Source organism: Colossoma macropomum, unplaced genomic scaffold, assembly GCF_904425465.1.
Source record: "Colossoma macropomum unplaced genomic scaffold, Colossoma_macropomum, whole genome shotgun sequence".
NCBI lineage: Eukaryota > Metazoa > Chordata > Actinopteri > Characiformes > Serrasalmidae > Colossoma > Colossoma macropomum.
The window spans coordinates 22,144,537-22,162,193 of record NW_023494805.1 but is presented as its reverse complement, the minus strand read 5'-3'; the positions used below and the strand labels follow the sequence as shown (position 1 = coordinate 22,162,193).

The following is a 17,657-nucleotide window of genomic DNA, read 5'->3' as shown; positions in this document are numbered from 1 at the left end:
TTCATTCTGTTCTGTTGGTTCTGCAGCTAATCTGCTTTTCTGTTTCTCACACTTCTTACCTCTCACTTGCAAGCTTTAGCATTTTATTTTATACCCAAATGATCCTGACAAACAGGAGAAGTTCAGTTGCTATGCTGAAAAAAGCTTCAGCTTAGAATTTTTACTGCTTTTCTGTAGGGATCTCAGTCCTCGGATGCTTGTTTTGATCTACTTTAAAGCAGAAATCCATACATTTTTCAAACTTGCTGCATAATTAAATCCTCAGGATGTGAACAACATTCAGAGTGGTCTGATGTGAAGTGTGCCATTTTGAATTAGTCTAAGTCAGAATTGTTCACAGCAATGAAGAGTTTAACACCTCTAAAACCTGCCTCACGGAAGTTTATTAAACGGAAGGGTTATGAATCGGCCTCTCACAGTTATTACAAAATCACCTGATTGCAATCATTTGAGCTGATCGCAGTTTTTTCCACACTTTTAGTTTTTACAATCATGTGTTTACATCACAACAAACAATGTGAATTGAATGCATTTTCATCAGTTTTCATTGAGGAAAATGCACGTAAACAAAAGAAATCAAAACGTTTTTGGGTTTTATTTATTAACTTCATTATTTTATTAAACTTTATTTCTGCATTAATTTCTGAATGAGTGCTATAACACCTGTGAAATGAGCAGTGTTGAGTAATGTTTATTTGAGCTTGAGCTATTTCTGTCAGTTGTGTGCTACTAAGAATCAGCAGGAACTAAGCTAGGAAGCAAGATAATCAGCCAATTTGGCCACTTTAGCATTGTATTTTAATATTGCATACAATAAACTACAAAAAAATTGCAATTACTTGTATGACAATCATCAACTGAAATTACATAATTATGACAGGTTGTTACAAATACGTTACCAGATTCCTGAAGCATTATTTCTCGAACGTTTTAAGCGTTTTGGCCTAAAATATAATTTTTAAAAAATATATTTATGGTGGGGAAGTACATGGCAAAATAGTACTAAGAAACAACACTCCACCCCCACAGGCCATCCAATTTTGCATATTTAATGTAATTTTATCTTCATAGGTGAATGAAAAATATCACCATTTCCCCCTTTTTCTGCCTGTATTACTAATACTGTTACTTTTACTTGGGACTGACTACTCTTCACCCCAATTTACTCGAGTTCTTCTGTTTCTAGACTCAATTAAAACATAGAGGTAATATATGGAATGCATGGTTGGCTTTAACCTTGTAGCTTGCCCTTGCTGTGTCACTGTGAGTGAATGGCTAGTTTTAAAAGACCTGCTGTGTTGCATGCAGTGAGCTGGGGCTCTTCCGCATGTGGTTGGGGACCGTTGAGGTACTGCTGCCTTGTCACAAAGCCTCTCTTTAGTTCCTTTATATATGATCACTAACTATTTCCCTATGTATTATTCCTCCTAACTTCAGTTTAAGTGTGCTGCTATACAAGTGCCATATATATATATTAGGCATATATGGAGTATTATGAAGACTTGTGTAGTAAATGGTGTGATGCAGTGGCTCTATGTGGAAAAACTGGATTATTTAATCCAGCAATGCTAATGTGTTAGCTACATTAGCATTGTATGGTTTAACTTTCCCTTTTAGAAAACATCTGCTGTGTGTGTACAAGCCCTATAGCTTGTACAAGCATATACTGGCATCGGTATATGTTTGCTAAAGTCTTGCATACTTTCAGTCAGTTTTTTAATAATTTACTTGCAGCTTATGTTCAGTACAGAGATATTTTCAGGAAGTTCAAGTTTTGATGATAGACTGTAAGTATTGCATATCCATGCATGCTACCGATGTGATTATACTGCATATTAATGCCATACAGAATATGTAACATAACACATTCACATACGCGCTATAGGGTCTGATGTAGTTGCTGTGTAGTGTATATGTGTGTTGTGTATAAAATACATTATCAGCCAAAAGTATGTGAACACCTGACCATCATACCTACATGTGCTTTTTTGGCCATACTATTCCAAAATCATGGGCATTAATATGGAGTTGTCCCGTACAGTGGCTATAACAACTCCACCCTCTTTGCAGGCCATGTCTTTATGGATCTCGCTTTGTGCCCTGAGCCACAGTCATGCTGGAACAGGAAAGGGCCTTCCCCAAACTGTTGCCACAAAGTTAGAAGCCTATATTTGTCTAAAATGTCTTTGTATGCTGCAGCATTAACATTACCCTTCACAAGAACTAAGGGGTCGAGCCAAAACCCTGAAAAACAGCCCCAGACCATTATCCCTCCTCCACCAAACTTACGGTCTGCACTATGCATTCCGGTCCAAATCCAGATTTGTCTATCAGACTACCAGATAGTGAAGTATGATTCAACACTCCAGAGAACACATTTTCACTGCTCTAGAGTCTGGTGGTGGCGTGCCTTACACCACTCCAAACATTTGGCACTGTGCAGAGTGATCTTAAACTTGTGTGCAGCTGCTCAGCCATAGAAACCTATTTCATGAAGCTTCTGATATGCAGTTCTTGTGCTGATGTTGCTTTCAGTGTTTGGAAATCTGTAGCAAGTGGTGCAACAGAGGATATGTGATTTTTATGCACCGTGTGCTTCAGCACACTTCAGTAGTCCCACTCTGTGAGTTTGCGTGGTCTACCAATTTGTGGCTGAACTGTTTTTGCTCATTACACAATAATAGCACTTACATTTGAATGATTTGTGGCAAAGGTGCCATCATATGACAGTGCCACATTTAATGTCACTGAGCTCTTCATTGCATGGCTATGTGCTTGATTTTAAACACCTGCTGGGAATGGGTGTGACAAACACCTGAACTCAATAATTAGGAGAGCGGTCCACATACCTTTGGCCATATATTGTATCTTAGATGGTTGCTGTTAGAGTTCACAAAAGCTTGGTGTCTTTTCTGTCCTGGATTATTTTGCTCCCCCAGGAATGACTGAGAATACATCCATAGCTTAGTAGTTTTTGTGTGTGTCATATATACTTCCCACACATTAGCTTCAGTTCCACAGAAAGCGGATGTAAAGTTTTGTTTTTTCTGCAGTGATTGCTTTATTTATTAAAGGCCAAATATTTAGCTGCTGTTGAACAAAGACACCTGAAGCCTGCCGGCTGGTTAGCTGTTCTCCAGCTGTCAAAGCCAATGAAGTGTATAGCCTAACAACGGAAATGTATGTGCTTCTGTCTTGTTTTCAATACATTTAAGATAACATAACTTAAACATAGTTCTCCAGAGTAGACTAATCTACATGGTGTTATTGTTGTGTGGAAATCTGAAGTGCTGGATTTCAGGTATTACTGTCATGGATACAATGAGGAACCAGAACTTTCTTGTTTAATGAGCAGTGAAGTGATATCACATTTTCTCCTCAGTTCCTTATTACAGTAAGATTACATTATTGTATTAGTACTCAGTGGGTTAAGGGGAATTCCCCTGATTTTTCAAAATTTCCACATATTTCAATTGTTCAGATGTAAACAGACTCATTCAGAGTGGTTTGACATGAAATAATTTATTGCAGAGAAACTTAGAAATATAGCTATTTTATTGCCATTTTATTCAGAACCGTAAATGACTCAAGCATCAGTCATATTTGTAAACGTTTCATATAATACCTTGTATGAGCTAACCTTTTAAGGCATAAAACATTTTGGATAACTGGTTCCTATCACCACCACTGTGAACAATTCTGACCTGGTAAGTTTCTGACTTGGGAGGCAGAATGGTGCATTTCAGACTACTCTGAATGACAGTTCATATCTTAAACATTTAATTAGGAGTTCATTTAGAAAAATCTTTGGAATTACCCTTTAAATTACAGTGATTCCATGCAATTTTCTTTCTCAGAATAGGATTGGAGTGGAGTGGGTCCCGTTTAGAAACCTAGTGTCCTCTGCTTAGATGCTATGGTTGAGTGTGCCTCAGTGTTAAAGGTCTTAGGTGTATATGTCTTTCCCTGCTCTGTTTGCCAATCTTTTGTGGTTGAAATGGGAAACTGTATGGCAGTGGAGTGTGTGTGCATGTGTGTGTGCGCGCGTGTGTGCGCACAATGCTAATTGATGACCTGTCTATACGTTTACCCCAGATAACAGTTACAGTCCATATTCATATTGACAGCTGTGATTTTTGTTCCTCATAAGTCGTTAGTGGATTTTCTTTGAGAAGTTTAGGAGATAGTTGATCAGTGGTTAAACCTGTTTGAAAGGGTACATAATGCTCATCTTATTGAAATATAAAACGATTATAGATGCCATCTCAGCTGACCTGTATTTTTAAGTGCCAAATTGCTACACTGTTAGAAATGTCACCCAGTGGGTGTGTGAGAATCAGCACACTGGTTTTTGATCTGATATATTGGCTGCATATATATATATATATATATATATATATATATATATATATATATATATATATATGTATATGTGTATATATATATATGTATATATATATATATATATATTAGCACCTTACTGATATATTGTATTATTGTATGGATATTATGGTCCTGAAAACACTTTTTACATTACTTGTTTTAGATATTCCTAAGAATTTCGGGAGTTCACGCATTTCAGCTGAGCTGACGGGCGCCAACTGTTCACTTCTATTACAGCGATACAGACTAACTGATAAACAGAGACAAAATACCATCATGCTAGAAACAGCAAAAACATCCAAACCTTACTTAATGCATGACAGCAATGTTATACCATTAAAAAAAAAAACCTTTAAGGGGACTGATGAAAAATAAGAGCTAATTATCAGAAAGCAACAAAATGATTAAAAATTATGTGAAGCCCCGCCCCCTACACTACATTGTTTGTCATGTATTTGTCATATTTGATGATTTATAACTGATAGTCATATCACTCAGTATTGCACTGTTTAAGTAAAACTTGTAGTTTCAGCATATCATCACTATTGCACTTCAAGCCTTGTCTCTCTATTTTCTTTCCTTTTTTATATATTTTAAAAACTCCAGTTACCATTTACATTGTGTCAGGATTTCATGATACATAAGCCTAAAGAAATGATCCAAAATTACTTGAAGAAAATCTTGCTACAATAATTTCCATTACAATTTCAGAATGTTTTTTTACTTTTCCTCTATGGTTACAATTGTGAAAATTTGAGATTTTGTTACTACAGCAACGATGTAAATTAGAACTGAGCTGAAATGATTTATTTGTCAGGCTCTATCGTTCATATTGAGTGAATGAAAATTTCCAGCAAGATTTCTTTGTTACATTCTTCATAGTGTACTAGCTTTTAGAGCTGTTTCATGTGTACTGTAAATGTGTATGTCAAACAAGTCAGTTTGAGAAGATTGTGTAGCTCATGTGCACTTAGGCTTATATAAGGTCAGATGCCATTATTAAGTAACTGCAATGTTAGGGTCAAGAGACTATCCTGGCACGGCTCACAGCTGATTTACTATTGGATCTGACAGGGTTCAGGGCAATTGGTTGATGCTTCAGCAGTTGTTGGTATGGATGCCGTGTTTGGGTGAGATTCAGTAGTTGAGGAAGGCACACTGTACTAACAGACTCATGCACACACATTACAAGATCTTTTAGTCATGTTAAATTTAAATTAATATAAAAACTTACTAATTAATGATAATAAAGAATCTGCTTCCTTAATCTTACTTTGAACATTGTGTGTGTCCGTGTGTGTCTGTATGTATATGAGAGAGAGAGAGAGAGAGAGAGAGAGAGAGAGAGAGAGAGAGGGATTTAAGCTCTTTATATTGGGAGAGGGATGTGATGTCTGTGCTCTGTTCTCTCTCAGCACTGAGCATATTTTATTATTTTGAGAGATTACATAACACATTTTAGCAGTGCACTGCAGGAGTGAGTCAGTTTCACACCTCTATATCTCACACCCTGCCACATTTTAGATGTGGTAGAGATATACTGTGGAGTTTAGGTTATCGCATTGCACTAGTTGTGTCTTGTATTCTAAGCTCTTAGGTGTTCTTGCTGTACATTTTGCACTCTGTACATCATTCCTTTGGTCTCCATGATTCAAATTATACAGGTTTGAAAACAAATGAGCTATCTATACTTTACCCACAAATATTTCCTTTCGTATCAACTGTTGAGGTTGGAGAAGCTTTACAGCACACTGGCAGAAATCCCATTCAGCCTTATAAGACACTGCAGTAATCTTTGTGACTGATCTGAATCTCTTCATAAGGTTGAGTTTTCAGTTTAAAATGATACACTGCTAAGGGCTCCTGAGTAAGACAACCATCTAAGCGTTTGCTCCCAGCAGGAGATCACAAGATCTGTGTGTGGTTATGCCACACCCATTCGTGGTCAAGCCAGCGTAACTGTCCTCTGTCTGGGTGCGTAGGTTGGCCCTGTGCTCTTCTCCAAGCGTGTTGAGCGCTCCAATGATGTTGCGTTAGTGGTGGTTTGAGAAGATGTGGTGCTGGGTTCACATGACTTGGAGGAATCGGATAGCCTTCACCCTCCCAGCTTGGTAGCGTTGAAACCTACTTAAAAGATAGAATTGGCTGGATTACGTTGTTGTACTGAATTTTGTTTACACAGGTTGGAAATGACAATGAATTTGCCTCCATGCTATTGTTAGCTTGACTACACACCTACAAAATATCCTAACAGTGTGACTCTCACATGCATGCATAGTAATAAATATTTGGTATTACGACAAAACCGGAATTGCGTGCTACAATTTCTCATTAATTAAACCTCACAGAAGTTTTTGCGAAAGAATTTGTGGGTAAAGCATGCATAAGGTTAACTGTTTGAAAACATGTATTTATTTGCTACAAACAAACACTTTTTGTGGGTGGAGCATAGACAGGTCAACTTTCAAAGAGGGGAAAATGTTTGAATTTATTAAACTATTTCCCTTTTTTCCCTCTTTTGCTTTTTTCCAATGGAAAAATTGTTCTATTGCAGTGCCCCCTCTCAGAGAGCACCTGGTGCCTCCCCATCGGCCCACAACATCAGCAGCGCCGCAGGCACGGACCGTACCAACTTCCCCCGAGGGGTGGCCACCCGCAACACTTTCCACATCGGTCAGCAGAGAGGGGCCCGGGACCAGCAGGGCTCACCCTACCATGCCCCGCCAGCTTCCCCCTCGCTGTCCCACGGCAACAGCCAGCAGAGGCGGCCCGCAACCTCCGGCATCTTCAGCAAGTTTACCTCCAAGTTCGTTCGCAGGTGAGAACCGCAAAAAAAGAGCAGTGAGTCACCTGCTTGGGTGGAGGTGTGGGCGATCAATGGGTTGGAGAGGGAGTGAAAGGGTCTGTGGGGTCCAGCTTGGTGCTGAAATGTTGAGAGGTTGTTAAAGTTTTCTTACCGGCCAAGGAAAGAGGACGTTGTGTTGTAGGATGTGTTGACAGTGTCTGGAAATAGAGTGACTGTTTTAGAGCAAGAAACAGATGGAAGGAAAGAAGTGATTCAAAGGAAGAGAGAAATTCTTGTTAAAGAAAAAAAAGAAGCCAGACACCAGCACATCTAACATATTCTCACATCTCCGCTTCCTTCGCGGTTGGGGTATGTGCTTACTTGGGACTTTCTTTCTTTTTTCCCCTCTCTGAATTCATGCTAATTTCAAATAGGGAAGTGGTCTGGTTTTTATTTCTGTGTGTAACTCTCACACAAATCAGTCATATCTTTTATCAAGCCAGTGTTTCTATCTTTTAAAAAAAATCTAATATATTCAATGTTTTAACTACCCCAGGTGTAGTTTATCATCCAAGACATATTTGGTATCTAAAAATGCTTAAGTTACCAGGCTTATGCTGCTAACAAACAGTAGAAGCAAATAAGTCACCCAAATTTTTCTATAACTACATTCCCAAAACTTCAATCCGCAGATCTTCATCAAGACTGCACGGTTTTGTTGATTTGGTTTACAGCACAGTATGACTTACTTTGAGCTATAAAAACAAACAAAACACTGCAAGCTATTTTAAACAACGAGGTGTTTTGCCCCACTCTTCCTCCTCAGGTGTATGCATGCTTCAGATTATGTTTGCGATTTCTGCAAAAAAAAGCTGTTTAAGTGTTGAATTTTCAAATTGAAGATAAGTTTTTAAAAACGAAATGTCAGAAATCTCATAATCTAGTGTCCACATGCCGGCATGGCGGTTGTGTATGCGAAGGGGAAGTGGATACAAATCAGCGAAACCTTAATAAAGGGTTGGGCACATTCACAAAGCTTCTCAAAGTAGGAGTGCTGATCTAGGATCAGATTCCTCTCTGACTTTGACTGACTTCGAGAAGCTTCATGAATACAGGCCCTGGATGTGGACTGAGCAGGTTGAAAGTTTTGGGGATGTATTTACAGAAACAATTTGGGTGACTGTTCACTTCTATTGTTTATTAGCAACATTAGCCCCATAGCTCCAATTTTAAACTAAAGAAGCAAAATTTGGACACCAAACATCATCTTTGATCGACTGCATCTTGGGTACGTGGAAAATTGTTTAAATTAGATTTTTTGTGAAATCATTCCTTTAAGTCTATGCACATACTCACCTCTGCTCCGGGGTGTTTGCTGCTTCAACATTGTCTCAAATGATCTTGCCCACAGGTCAAGTCCTTGTTAGGTAATGAATGCACTATCACACTAATGCATTATCAGTATCCACAATCTTAACAGCACTACTTTAACACACATACACATATTCATACTCGTGCATTTCTCATCTGTTTCATCATCTCCTGCTTATAAGTTCCAGCACAGTCTGAACACACTGCCACTGCCATCTTTTCCGCACCTCCGTGGTGACAGTAACCATGGTAACAGCGGAGGTATCGCATTCCCTGGCTCTATAAATATTCGTGGTGGGGACACCTTGGCCTGCACTCTGTGGTGCCGCCAGAGCCGTGGGCTTTAGAGAGAAACTGTAGGAGGAACTTCAGTAAAACATTACTGAACCGGTAGCATTTTACAGATCAGTAATAACTGGGTCATAATATGGTAATTTTGTGGTAACAGTTTGTACTTACCAAAATATTACATGCTAATTTTCTGTTTGTTACTAAACAATAAGTTATTGTAATTGTAACAGTAACGAGGTGGTGATTTAAATTTATATGCAAATTTTTTAGCTGTTAAGTACTAAGATAAAGAAAAATAAACATGTATAAAGATATAAGTATGTTTTGGTGGTGTGTTTTTTCCATCACTGAACTAATTTCGTAACAGTGTTAACAGGTAACACAAAAGGGACGTGACGTTACATTGTTCCAGCCCTGATTCTGTGAAATGTCAGTATATTTACCTCGTCTTCTTCCTCATCCTGAGTAACTACACTGTGTGTAGGTGGACCTACATGTAACAGTAATAGATAGAACAACCATGAGTGATTCAGTAATTTAATCCTAATATCAGTGCAGTTACTCACCTTATTTTGAAGAACTGATGTTTCCACCTGACATGAGCTGCAGTAACTGAAAGTCAGTGATTTAAATGATTTAAAAGAATTGCGGCAAGATTAAGCAGGTATCACGCTGTAAGAGCTGAACGTGAAAATAGTTTGCTCCCATTATTTTTCCATCTTATTACCAACTTGTTACCAACTTATTATTACTAATTTATTATTTGTTAACAACTAAAAAAAGGTCATTTTTTCAATTTATTATACCTTGTTATCATTTTTTTGTTTTATTACCAACTTGTTACCACTACAGTTGCTAACTTATTACTAATTATCAGCTAGAAAATTCTCATGTAATTTTTTAGGTCAGAATAACTTGTTACAATTGTTTTTCTATTTCATTACCAGCTTGTTCCTGCTACAATTACTAACTTGTTATTGCTACAAAATTAGCATATAATCTGTAGGTTAATACAACTTGTTACCATAATATTGCTATATAATTGCCCCCTTACTACCGATCTGTAAAGTGCTACCACAGAACTATTTCCACACTGTTCCCAGCTCGTTTTTAACATGGCATTATAAGGCTGGACCTCACATTTGAGGTTGTTTCTTTCAGCACAGTTTAGGTACCTCATCTACATAGACGTCTTTGTGATTTGAAGAAAACAATGAAGTAACAGTGTATTATTTTATCTGTTAAAGGGAAAGAGGAATCTGCTACTAACTAAGAGAGACTGGTTCTGTTGAATCCTCTATGGGTCTGGTTTATTGAATCATATAATATGTGCAAAACAGTGACTAGAGCAAAAAGAATAATACAGGATGTCATTATTTGATTAGCTTGGTAGTTCTCAGTGCTATAGTTCCTCACCTATTGCGCAACCCTGCTACAGAGCTGTGACGGTCATGGCTTGTAACGTTTCTTATGAAGCCACTACAGCTTTTCAAATTACTGGTACTGCAACATTGCCCAGCACCTGAGAACTGTTTGACCTTTCATATTTCTTGTCCCAGTGGTGGCCTTTTCTCAAAATGAACGCTCTGCCAACAGCAACAAATTTTCAAGGTCTTCCTACTAAAGTTGGGACGCAGCACAGCTGGGACCCTAATTTGAGCCCCAGCAGGGTTCTGCAACACAGAGCGAACTCTTAGGATAGTTGACTTGTTTGACATGCTCCAGTCATTGATCTACTGGACTACATTGAAACTACCAAAGTACAAAATGTTTTGATAAATCTGACCCTAAGATTTCAGGATTTTTGGACCAAATATCTTTGTATCACATGAATGGCTCATTTTTGCACCAGAAGCTTATTGTGGGGATTGTTTTCATCTTGGTGTTAGCTGTAAGTCTGCAAGAGCAAATATAACTGCAGTTTCAGAGCTGCTCTCTGTATAGATGTCTTCAGATGATGTTCATTTTAAAACAGCGGACTGTTTAATTTAATTATGAAGCACTCTATGAACGCAGAGTTCAGCGGAATTCTGAATTAGAGCCCAAAACACATACAAAATGCTCTTATGAGAGAGTGAAATTGCCAAATTTTAGCACCCCTGGTGAAATTACATGTTGATTTTCTAAGTGAAAATAAGTTAACACATCCTCTTGGACACACTTCTGCACAGTTAGTGTTTATTTGCTGAATTTAACATATTGTAAAAAAATAAAAATAAAACATTTGGCCTGTGCAAAAATTATGGCACATTTTGTTTTATGTTTTGTTTTTTTACAAATGTGAAAGTGTGTTCTGTGTAGAGGAGGTGTTATTGTATATTATAACTTACTTTCACTCATACAACAAAATATGTAACCTGACTAGGGGTGTACAAACTTTTGCATACAACTGTATGTAATTTGTTTTAATCAGTGCTCATGTAGAGGCATTTTTGCATGTTTGCTTGTAAATACTTAGACTGTAACCTTACAGAGGAAATGTGGTTTCATGCTGCGTAATTCAGACCTTATGAAGTAAATGGTTGGCACAATCAGCCACTTTTGTGATGCACTCAGATTTGGTTAATATGTCAATCCTGTGTATATAAATAGTGTAATATTACAAAGGATTTTCAGGAATACAGAATATTTTTCAGTTTTTAAAAGAAACCAGAAGTATTACGTTACTGGTTGTCTTCAAAGATACCTCAAAGTGTTTGTCAATACTGTGTGTTAACATGAATTCTTGGTAACTGTTTAATGGCATGCTGTGAACACTATGTTTACTTACTCTTTCACATCATTCAACCTCATGTAAAGTAATGCACTTTGCAGGGAACCAGTTCACCTTGAGGTTTTATATCTCATGCTTTTTTTGTGCACTGCCATTCATATTTACATGCATACATTTTTTTCTTTCCTTTTTGTTTTCTTTTTTCTTTTTTGTTGTTGTAGAAATCTATCGTTAAGGTTCCCCAGAAGGTAGGAAAGCACAATGATAACCCCTGCCGAAGCTTTTTGTTTTCATTTACCCTTTTCCAAATATTTGGTGTTTTTGTGCAGCTTTTTCATTTTTTTTTACTTTTCCTTGTGCTGTTTCCCCCTGATATTCTATGGTTGACTGTTTGTTTATTTCTTTTCTTCTTTTTTTTTTGTATTTGGTTTTTGTGTGATGTGTTTTGACCAGTACTAACATCCCACTTCCTTCCCAAAAGCTCATCCTCAACACCCTCAGTGCACCAAAAGCATAACACCCATCCTCTTACTTTCCCCATCCTCAATCCTTTACCTCATCTCCCTCTTCTTTGTACATGGTGACCTCACCTGTGCTTCCACGTAGACTACAGTTCCTAACTTACTCAGGTTACCCCCAGGGCACTGGAAACAGAACATGATGTCATAGCAGTTCCCTGGCAGAAAGGATGGATGTAGGTCATGGGAAAACCCAGCGTGAGGTCATCAAATCCCTGAATTTAGAGAAGTTCAAAAAGAAGCAAAGTGATGAATACATCACTGCCTTGCACATGCTCAATAGACCACTTTTGGTTCCGTGAAGAGCCTTTCAATGGATAACTTTTCAAAGAGCTGTTAGTATAAAGTACCTTTTTTAAGGCTCATCATAATGTAAAGGTTCTACACCAGTTAAAGGTTCCTCTCTAGAACCATCTGTGCAAGGCAAGAAACATCTAGGAACCTTTATTTTTAAGGATCTGTTTATTAGATAGAGCTTTGAGATTTGAGAAAAAACTGTAAGGGGGGAGTTGAGGTTGGAAAGGAATGATGAAGGGGTTATTTTTTTGCTGCTTTCTTTTAGAATGAGGTCTTCCCTTCTCTTTCTTCCCTTCCTTTCTTTTTCTCCCTGGCTCTTTTAACATGATGATGATGATGATGATGATGATGACAGCAGCTGAAGTTGAGATTGTCTGTCTGGCTTTGGGCTGCTCACCCAACCCTCCTCCCCATGCGCCCCTCTTTTTTCTCCTCTTTTTTACCCCCAACTTCTAAGTCTCTATATTTAACCTTCATTTGTGCTGAACTGTCTGTGAGAACTTTCCAGACTCACTTGTGCAGGCACCAGGTGTATGGAAACCTCCATCACTCAAAACTCACTTGGGTTACAGAGCTTCACAAACTGACAAATAAATTAACACATTATTTGTGGCAATATATGTTTGCTTCCCATCAGTGAGTGACTTCTCCCTTGTGTCGATGATATGTGGTGTTTTTGCCAGCAGAGGGCACTGTCATGCAGTACAGTCACTAACATGTTATTTTGTGCCCTCTGCTGGTTAAGAATTGTATTGTCAATTTCATTAACTTTTCTTTACAGGTTGTATTGTACCCATAACCTCATGTCTTTCTATTCTTGGAACTGCAGATGCTACTTTGTGGTCACTAACCTCTTTCATGCCTGCTTTCAGCTCTTGGTTGACCATGTTGTTGAATGTCTTATTAACTGTCTGTCTGGATTTGAAGATCTCTGACGCTTGCATTATTACATTAAAGGAAGAGTTTAGCAAAGGCAAACTGCTTTCTTCTCACTCCAGATTTAGTTGATCAAGTGAGACATGTTTGGTGTACAAAGTTATTGGTGTACAAAGTAAACTTATTCCATTGGCAGATAGCTTGATTCAAGAAAAGCCAAGATACTTTATTTTGTCAGTGTAATTCATAGTAACTAAATGTGTTACATGTTAGTGGTTAAGTCCAAGGAGTTGATTTAAATCTGGTGTACTGCTCATGGAATTTAGCCATACAGTATGTTTTACTGTATTTTTATTTCAATTTGTTTTAATTTTAAATAATGTTTTTACAGATAAAAAATACTTACAGAAGGAAGAGTTTAGCAAAGGCGAACTACTTTCTTCTCACCCCAAATTTAGCTGATCAAGTGAGATGTTTGGTGTACAAAATTCCTCTGTTCGGTGTCTAAAGTAGCTTTTGCCTACCAGTTAGCGTTGTACAAACTGCCTAAATCAGCTCAAAACGTACCTCAAACCACATCAAATTGTTTTGTAATCTCAAACAGACTTGCTAATGTGATTTCTAACACTGCATAAGGTACTGTTAGCTATTTAGATTAATTTGCTGTTTGAGTTGCACAGAGCATTGAAAGTAAAATTCTTTTTAGATTTAATAAAAAAAGAAATGTTGATTAAGCTGAAAAAATGAAACATATTTTTTGTTCAGTCAATAATAATTGTATGTTTTTAACATATTGATATAGTGTTGCTTGGTATCAAGCAATGTGATACTATTAATACACTTAATAACAGTATCGAAATCAAAATTCTGGTAAAACAAGCTTCCTTTACTTCTCTACATTTGCTTTGTAGCTCCAGTGCAAAACTGAGGAAACTTTTTATAAGCCAAACATGTTTTGCCGATTAACTACTTTTAGAGTAAGGAGAAAATTTTGTTCATTTCATTTTGCCATTACTTTAATGTGAGCCCTTGTCTGTCTCAGAGTTTTGTGTTTGTCTGACTGTCCGTTTCTGTTGTTAATAATATGTGTGTGGTGGTTGGTTGTTTTGATGTTGGTGTGTTTAGGTGCTGGTGTGTGTAGTTAGGGGGTTTTACTGCCCGTAGGGCTAAACGGTGTTGGATGGCTGTAGTGGCTGTGGTGATGGGTTTGTATTTGCTCCTTTAGGGCATCCTGGATGGTCCCAGTTTATCCTCTTCGATTCCATTCCATCCTATAATAATTGCTGATTCATTCATTCACTGTATTCACCATCATGGAGCACTGTCAGATGGGTGCTATTGCATGTAAATAACGTCAGTACTTACACAATACTGTCTGTCGAAGTAAAACAGGTTCTCTGATCAAGACCATGTAACCTAAATGAATGAGTACAGTTTTCGATAATGGAATGGGATAAAAGTAACCACATAGGTATTCATGTCTCTTAAGGTGCTAGAATCCCTCTCTCTGTTCTAGACTGTAAAACTAATTTTGTTGCGATTTCTTTCGAGGAACCCATATGAGGGAGAGGGTCGGGAAGAGGGGAGCAGGTGAGGAACAAAAAAAAAAAACAAACAGACAAGAAAGGCAGATCGGATCAAATGATTTCCTAATCAGTAGATAATCAGAAAGTCATAATTGGCTCAGAACAGGGGGGTTAATTGGGTGCTAATTGGTTTGTAGCTGGAATTGTAACCAATCAGGTTAATGAGTGTAGAGAATGGTGTTAGAGTGTGTGGAGTGGATGCGTGTGAGCGGAGGGTGTGTGTGTGTCTGAAATGCTTTGTCATGGAATGTTAATTTCATAATTTGGTGACTAATTGTGTCTTCAATCAGATGGGTCTCTTATTCCTGTCTCAGTGATTTTCTCTATCTCTCTCTCTTGCTCGCTCTCTCTCTCTCTCTCTCTCTCTCTCACTCTCTCTCTCACTTACACATAGATACACATATACAGACAGTTGAGCATGTTATAATTCCCTATGTGCCTTATTTCTGACCAGCCTCGTACTCCTTTGTTCCTGTAGCTGCAGCCACAGCTTTGTCTACACTTCATACATAACAGCAGCAGCCTGTGGTAGAAACGTGAGGAGGGTCAAGAAAGTTCACTCAGATTTGAGGCAAAAAATAGTTTACATCTAGACCAAACTTTCTCCACAGCCATGCATATAGTGTCCCCTGCCTTGCAGTGCCTGGCCCTGCAGTGGGAGAAGGAGAAAAGGAAGGTGAAATGCAGTACTGTGCAGAAGTCTGAGAAAAGTATATGTTAAGCTATTAATTTGTCTGATAATAGACTAACATTAGAAAATTGTAAATAAGCAAATAAACAGTGCATTGTGATTTGATGTGTATCAGTCTGTTAGCTTAATCATTTCCAAAGCTCGCCTTAGTTACCACACAGTATCTAGTTTGGTTAATCAGTCCTTCATTAATGTCTTAAACCCAAAGGCTTCATATAACTAAATATCATACATATCGCTGTTGTCGGAAGAAAACCTCCAAAATGATGACTTCACAGGAGAAGGAAAAAATCTACTTTTAATGTAAGTCAGTGGAACCAGACATTTTTCCAGGTCATTTTGGGTTATTTCTTTTAGTCCGTTCATCATGAAATTTACACACGATTTAACGGGCAACAGCCACTTTCAACAACTGAAAAATGACAAAAATAGAGACGTGAGGTTTTCTTGTGACAACAGCGATATTTATTTCATAGTCATTACTGAACAGACTAGATTTTATCTAGTTAAATTATCTTATTCCATTGGCAGATGGCTTGATTCAAGAAAAGCCAAGATACTTTATTTTGTCAGTGTAATTCATAGTAACTAAATATGTTACATGTTAGTGGTTAAGTCCAAGGGGTTAATTTAAATCCGGTGTGCTGCTCATGGAATTTAGCCATACAATATGTTTTACTTTATTTTTACTTTAATTTATTTTAAAGTTAAATCATGTTTTTACAGATAAAAAATACTGCCAAGAACGTTTCAAACAGTTTTTGATCAGTACTTTTGCACAGTACTGCAGATGAAGAAATAGATGGAGAAATGCCTCTTTGGATCAAACTACTTGAGCTGTTCTCTTGTCAGCTTAAGGTCACACACACTATCACAGATTAGTCAGCAGAGTGAGTCTGAGTAAGTTGAGGCCCACATACTTACTCAGTAAGCGAGGCTGTGGCTGGTTTCTAACAGGAGGCATTAGCTGTATGTGACAGACATGAGAATTAGCACATAACCAGTGAGGAGAATGAAGTGGCCTTAAAGGAATACTCCAGCGTTTATCAGCATCTCTACCTGCCATATGGCTTATCATGGTTTTATAGACTTATATTTGAATCAGATGTCTTCACATTTTTCCATTAAAACACTGACTTTCTCAGCACATCCAGAAAAACTGTAGCAGCTTAGTTTTGTATGTCACAAGTGAGCTTAAACTTATCATCTAATGTACTAAAATATGCTCATAAAAGTAAGTGCCAGGCAAAGGACAGCAGTCATGTCAAGGCTCTCATTGGCCTTTGGGTCTCGGGTACTGGCCTCATGCATGGACAGTGTATATATATAAGTGTATATATATAAACTGGACCCAGTCATTCCAAGTGAGGTCAGTCATGTCACTTCCTGATTGGATTCTCAGGCGGTGGATAGCAGGAACGTGTGAGACTAGGCAGGCATTTTAATGATGCAAATCTCCAGCATGATGACGTCCTCCATCATTATTTGTTTGTGTAAAATAAACTGTAGAATAAAGATAAGAACAACAGAGCAAGAAAAAGACAAGTGAAAACAGCCTCAGCTAAACATATAGTACAAAACTGATCATTACAAAAGAATTTTAAATAATGTAAATTATTGTAATTATTGTATTGCATTGCAACATTATTGTAGTAGTAATAGTAATAAGTGAACCTGGTCCAGTCCTTGTATTATTGAACAGCTTCTACGTTTTATATTACAGTTTGGTTCTTTTCCTTTACATCATTTTCTGTAGTGTGATGGATAAACACTTATTTTGAAGCCATAAAGTTATCGACAGACCTAAGAGTCCAGCCTCTCTATAGGAGGGCGGGGCCATACGATGATTTTATATGGCTTAGGTGTGGCTTTATTTTTGGAGTGAAATCAGCCCAAAATGATTAAAAGTGTAAAATGCTACTGCAGTAGCTTGGCATGTAACAGATTCACCAGAGCACAGGTTCATTCAGGCTCACTAAACTCACCGATGCATGTTTTGAGGACTGAAATCTGGTTGAGTAAACCTGTGTATTTGTATGGGGAGCTGTTGGCCTGAGCTACTTTTGCTCCCTGTTAGACTACGATCCCTAGAAGCTAGAGTTAGCTTAGTGAGAAGGCCTAAGCTTTACACACAACTACACAGGTT

At 37.8% G+C, this 17,657-nt stretch overlaps 1 protein-coding gene across 7 annotated transcripts in view; it reads left to right on the top strand.

Annotated features, from left to right (window-relative positions):
• mark2b (MAP/microtubule affinity-regulating kinase 2b) overlaps window positions 1-17,657 on the top strand; it is a 60,929-nt gene that overhangs the window by 40,068 nt on the left and 3,204 nt on the right. For 5 of the 7 annotated variants that reach the window (XM_036597152.1, XM_036597153.1, XM_036597156.1 and 2 more), the window contains 2 exons: window positions 6,938-7,201; window positions 14,786-14,824. In XM_036597152.1, the coding sequence (XP_036453045.1) occupies window positions 6,938-7,201; window positions 14,786-14,824 (303 nt within the window). Of the gene's footprint in view, window positions 1-6,937; window positions 7,202-11,764; window positions 11,792-14,785; window positions 14,825-17,657 lie in introns of all 7 variants that reach the window. The other 2 variants (XM_036597154.1, XM_036597157.1) reach the window with 1 other exon arrangement.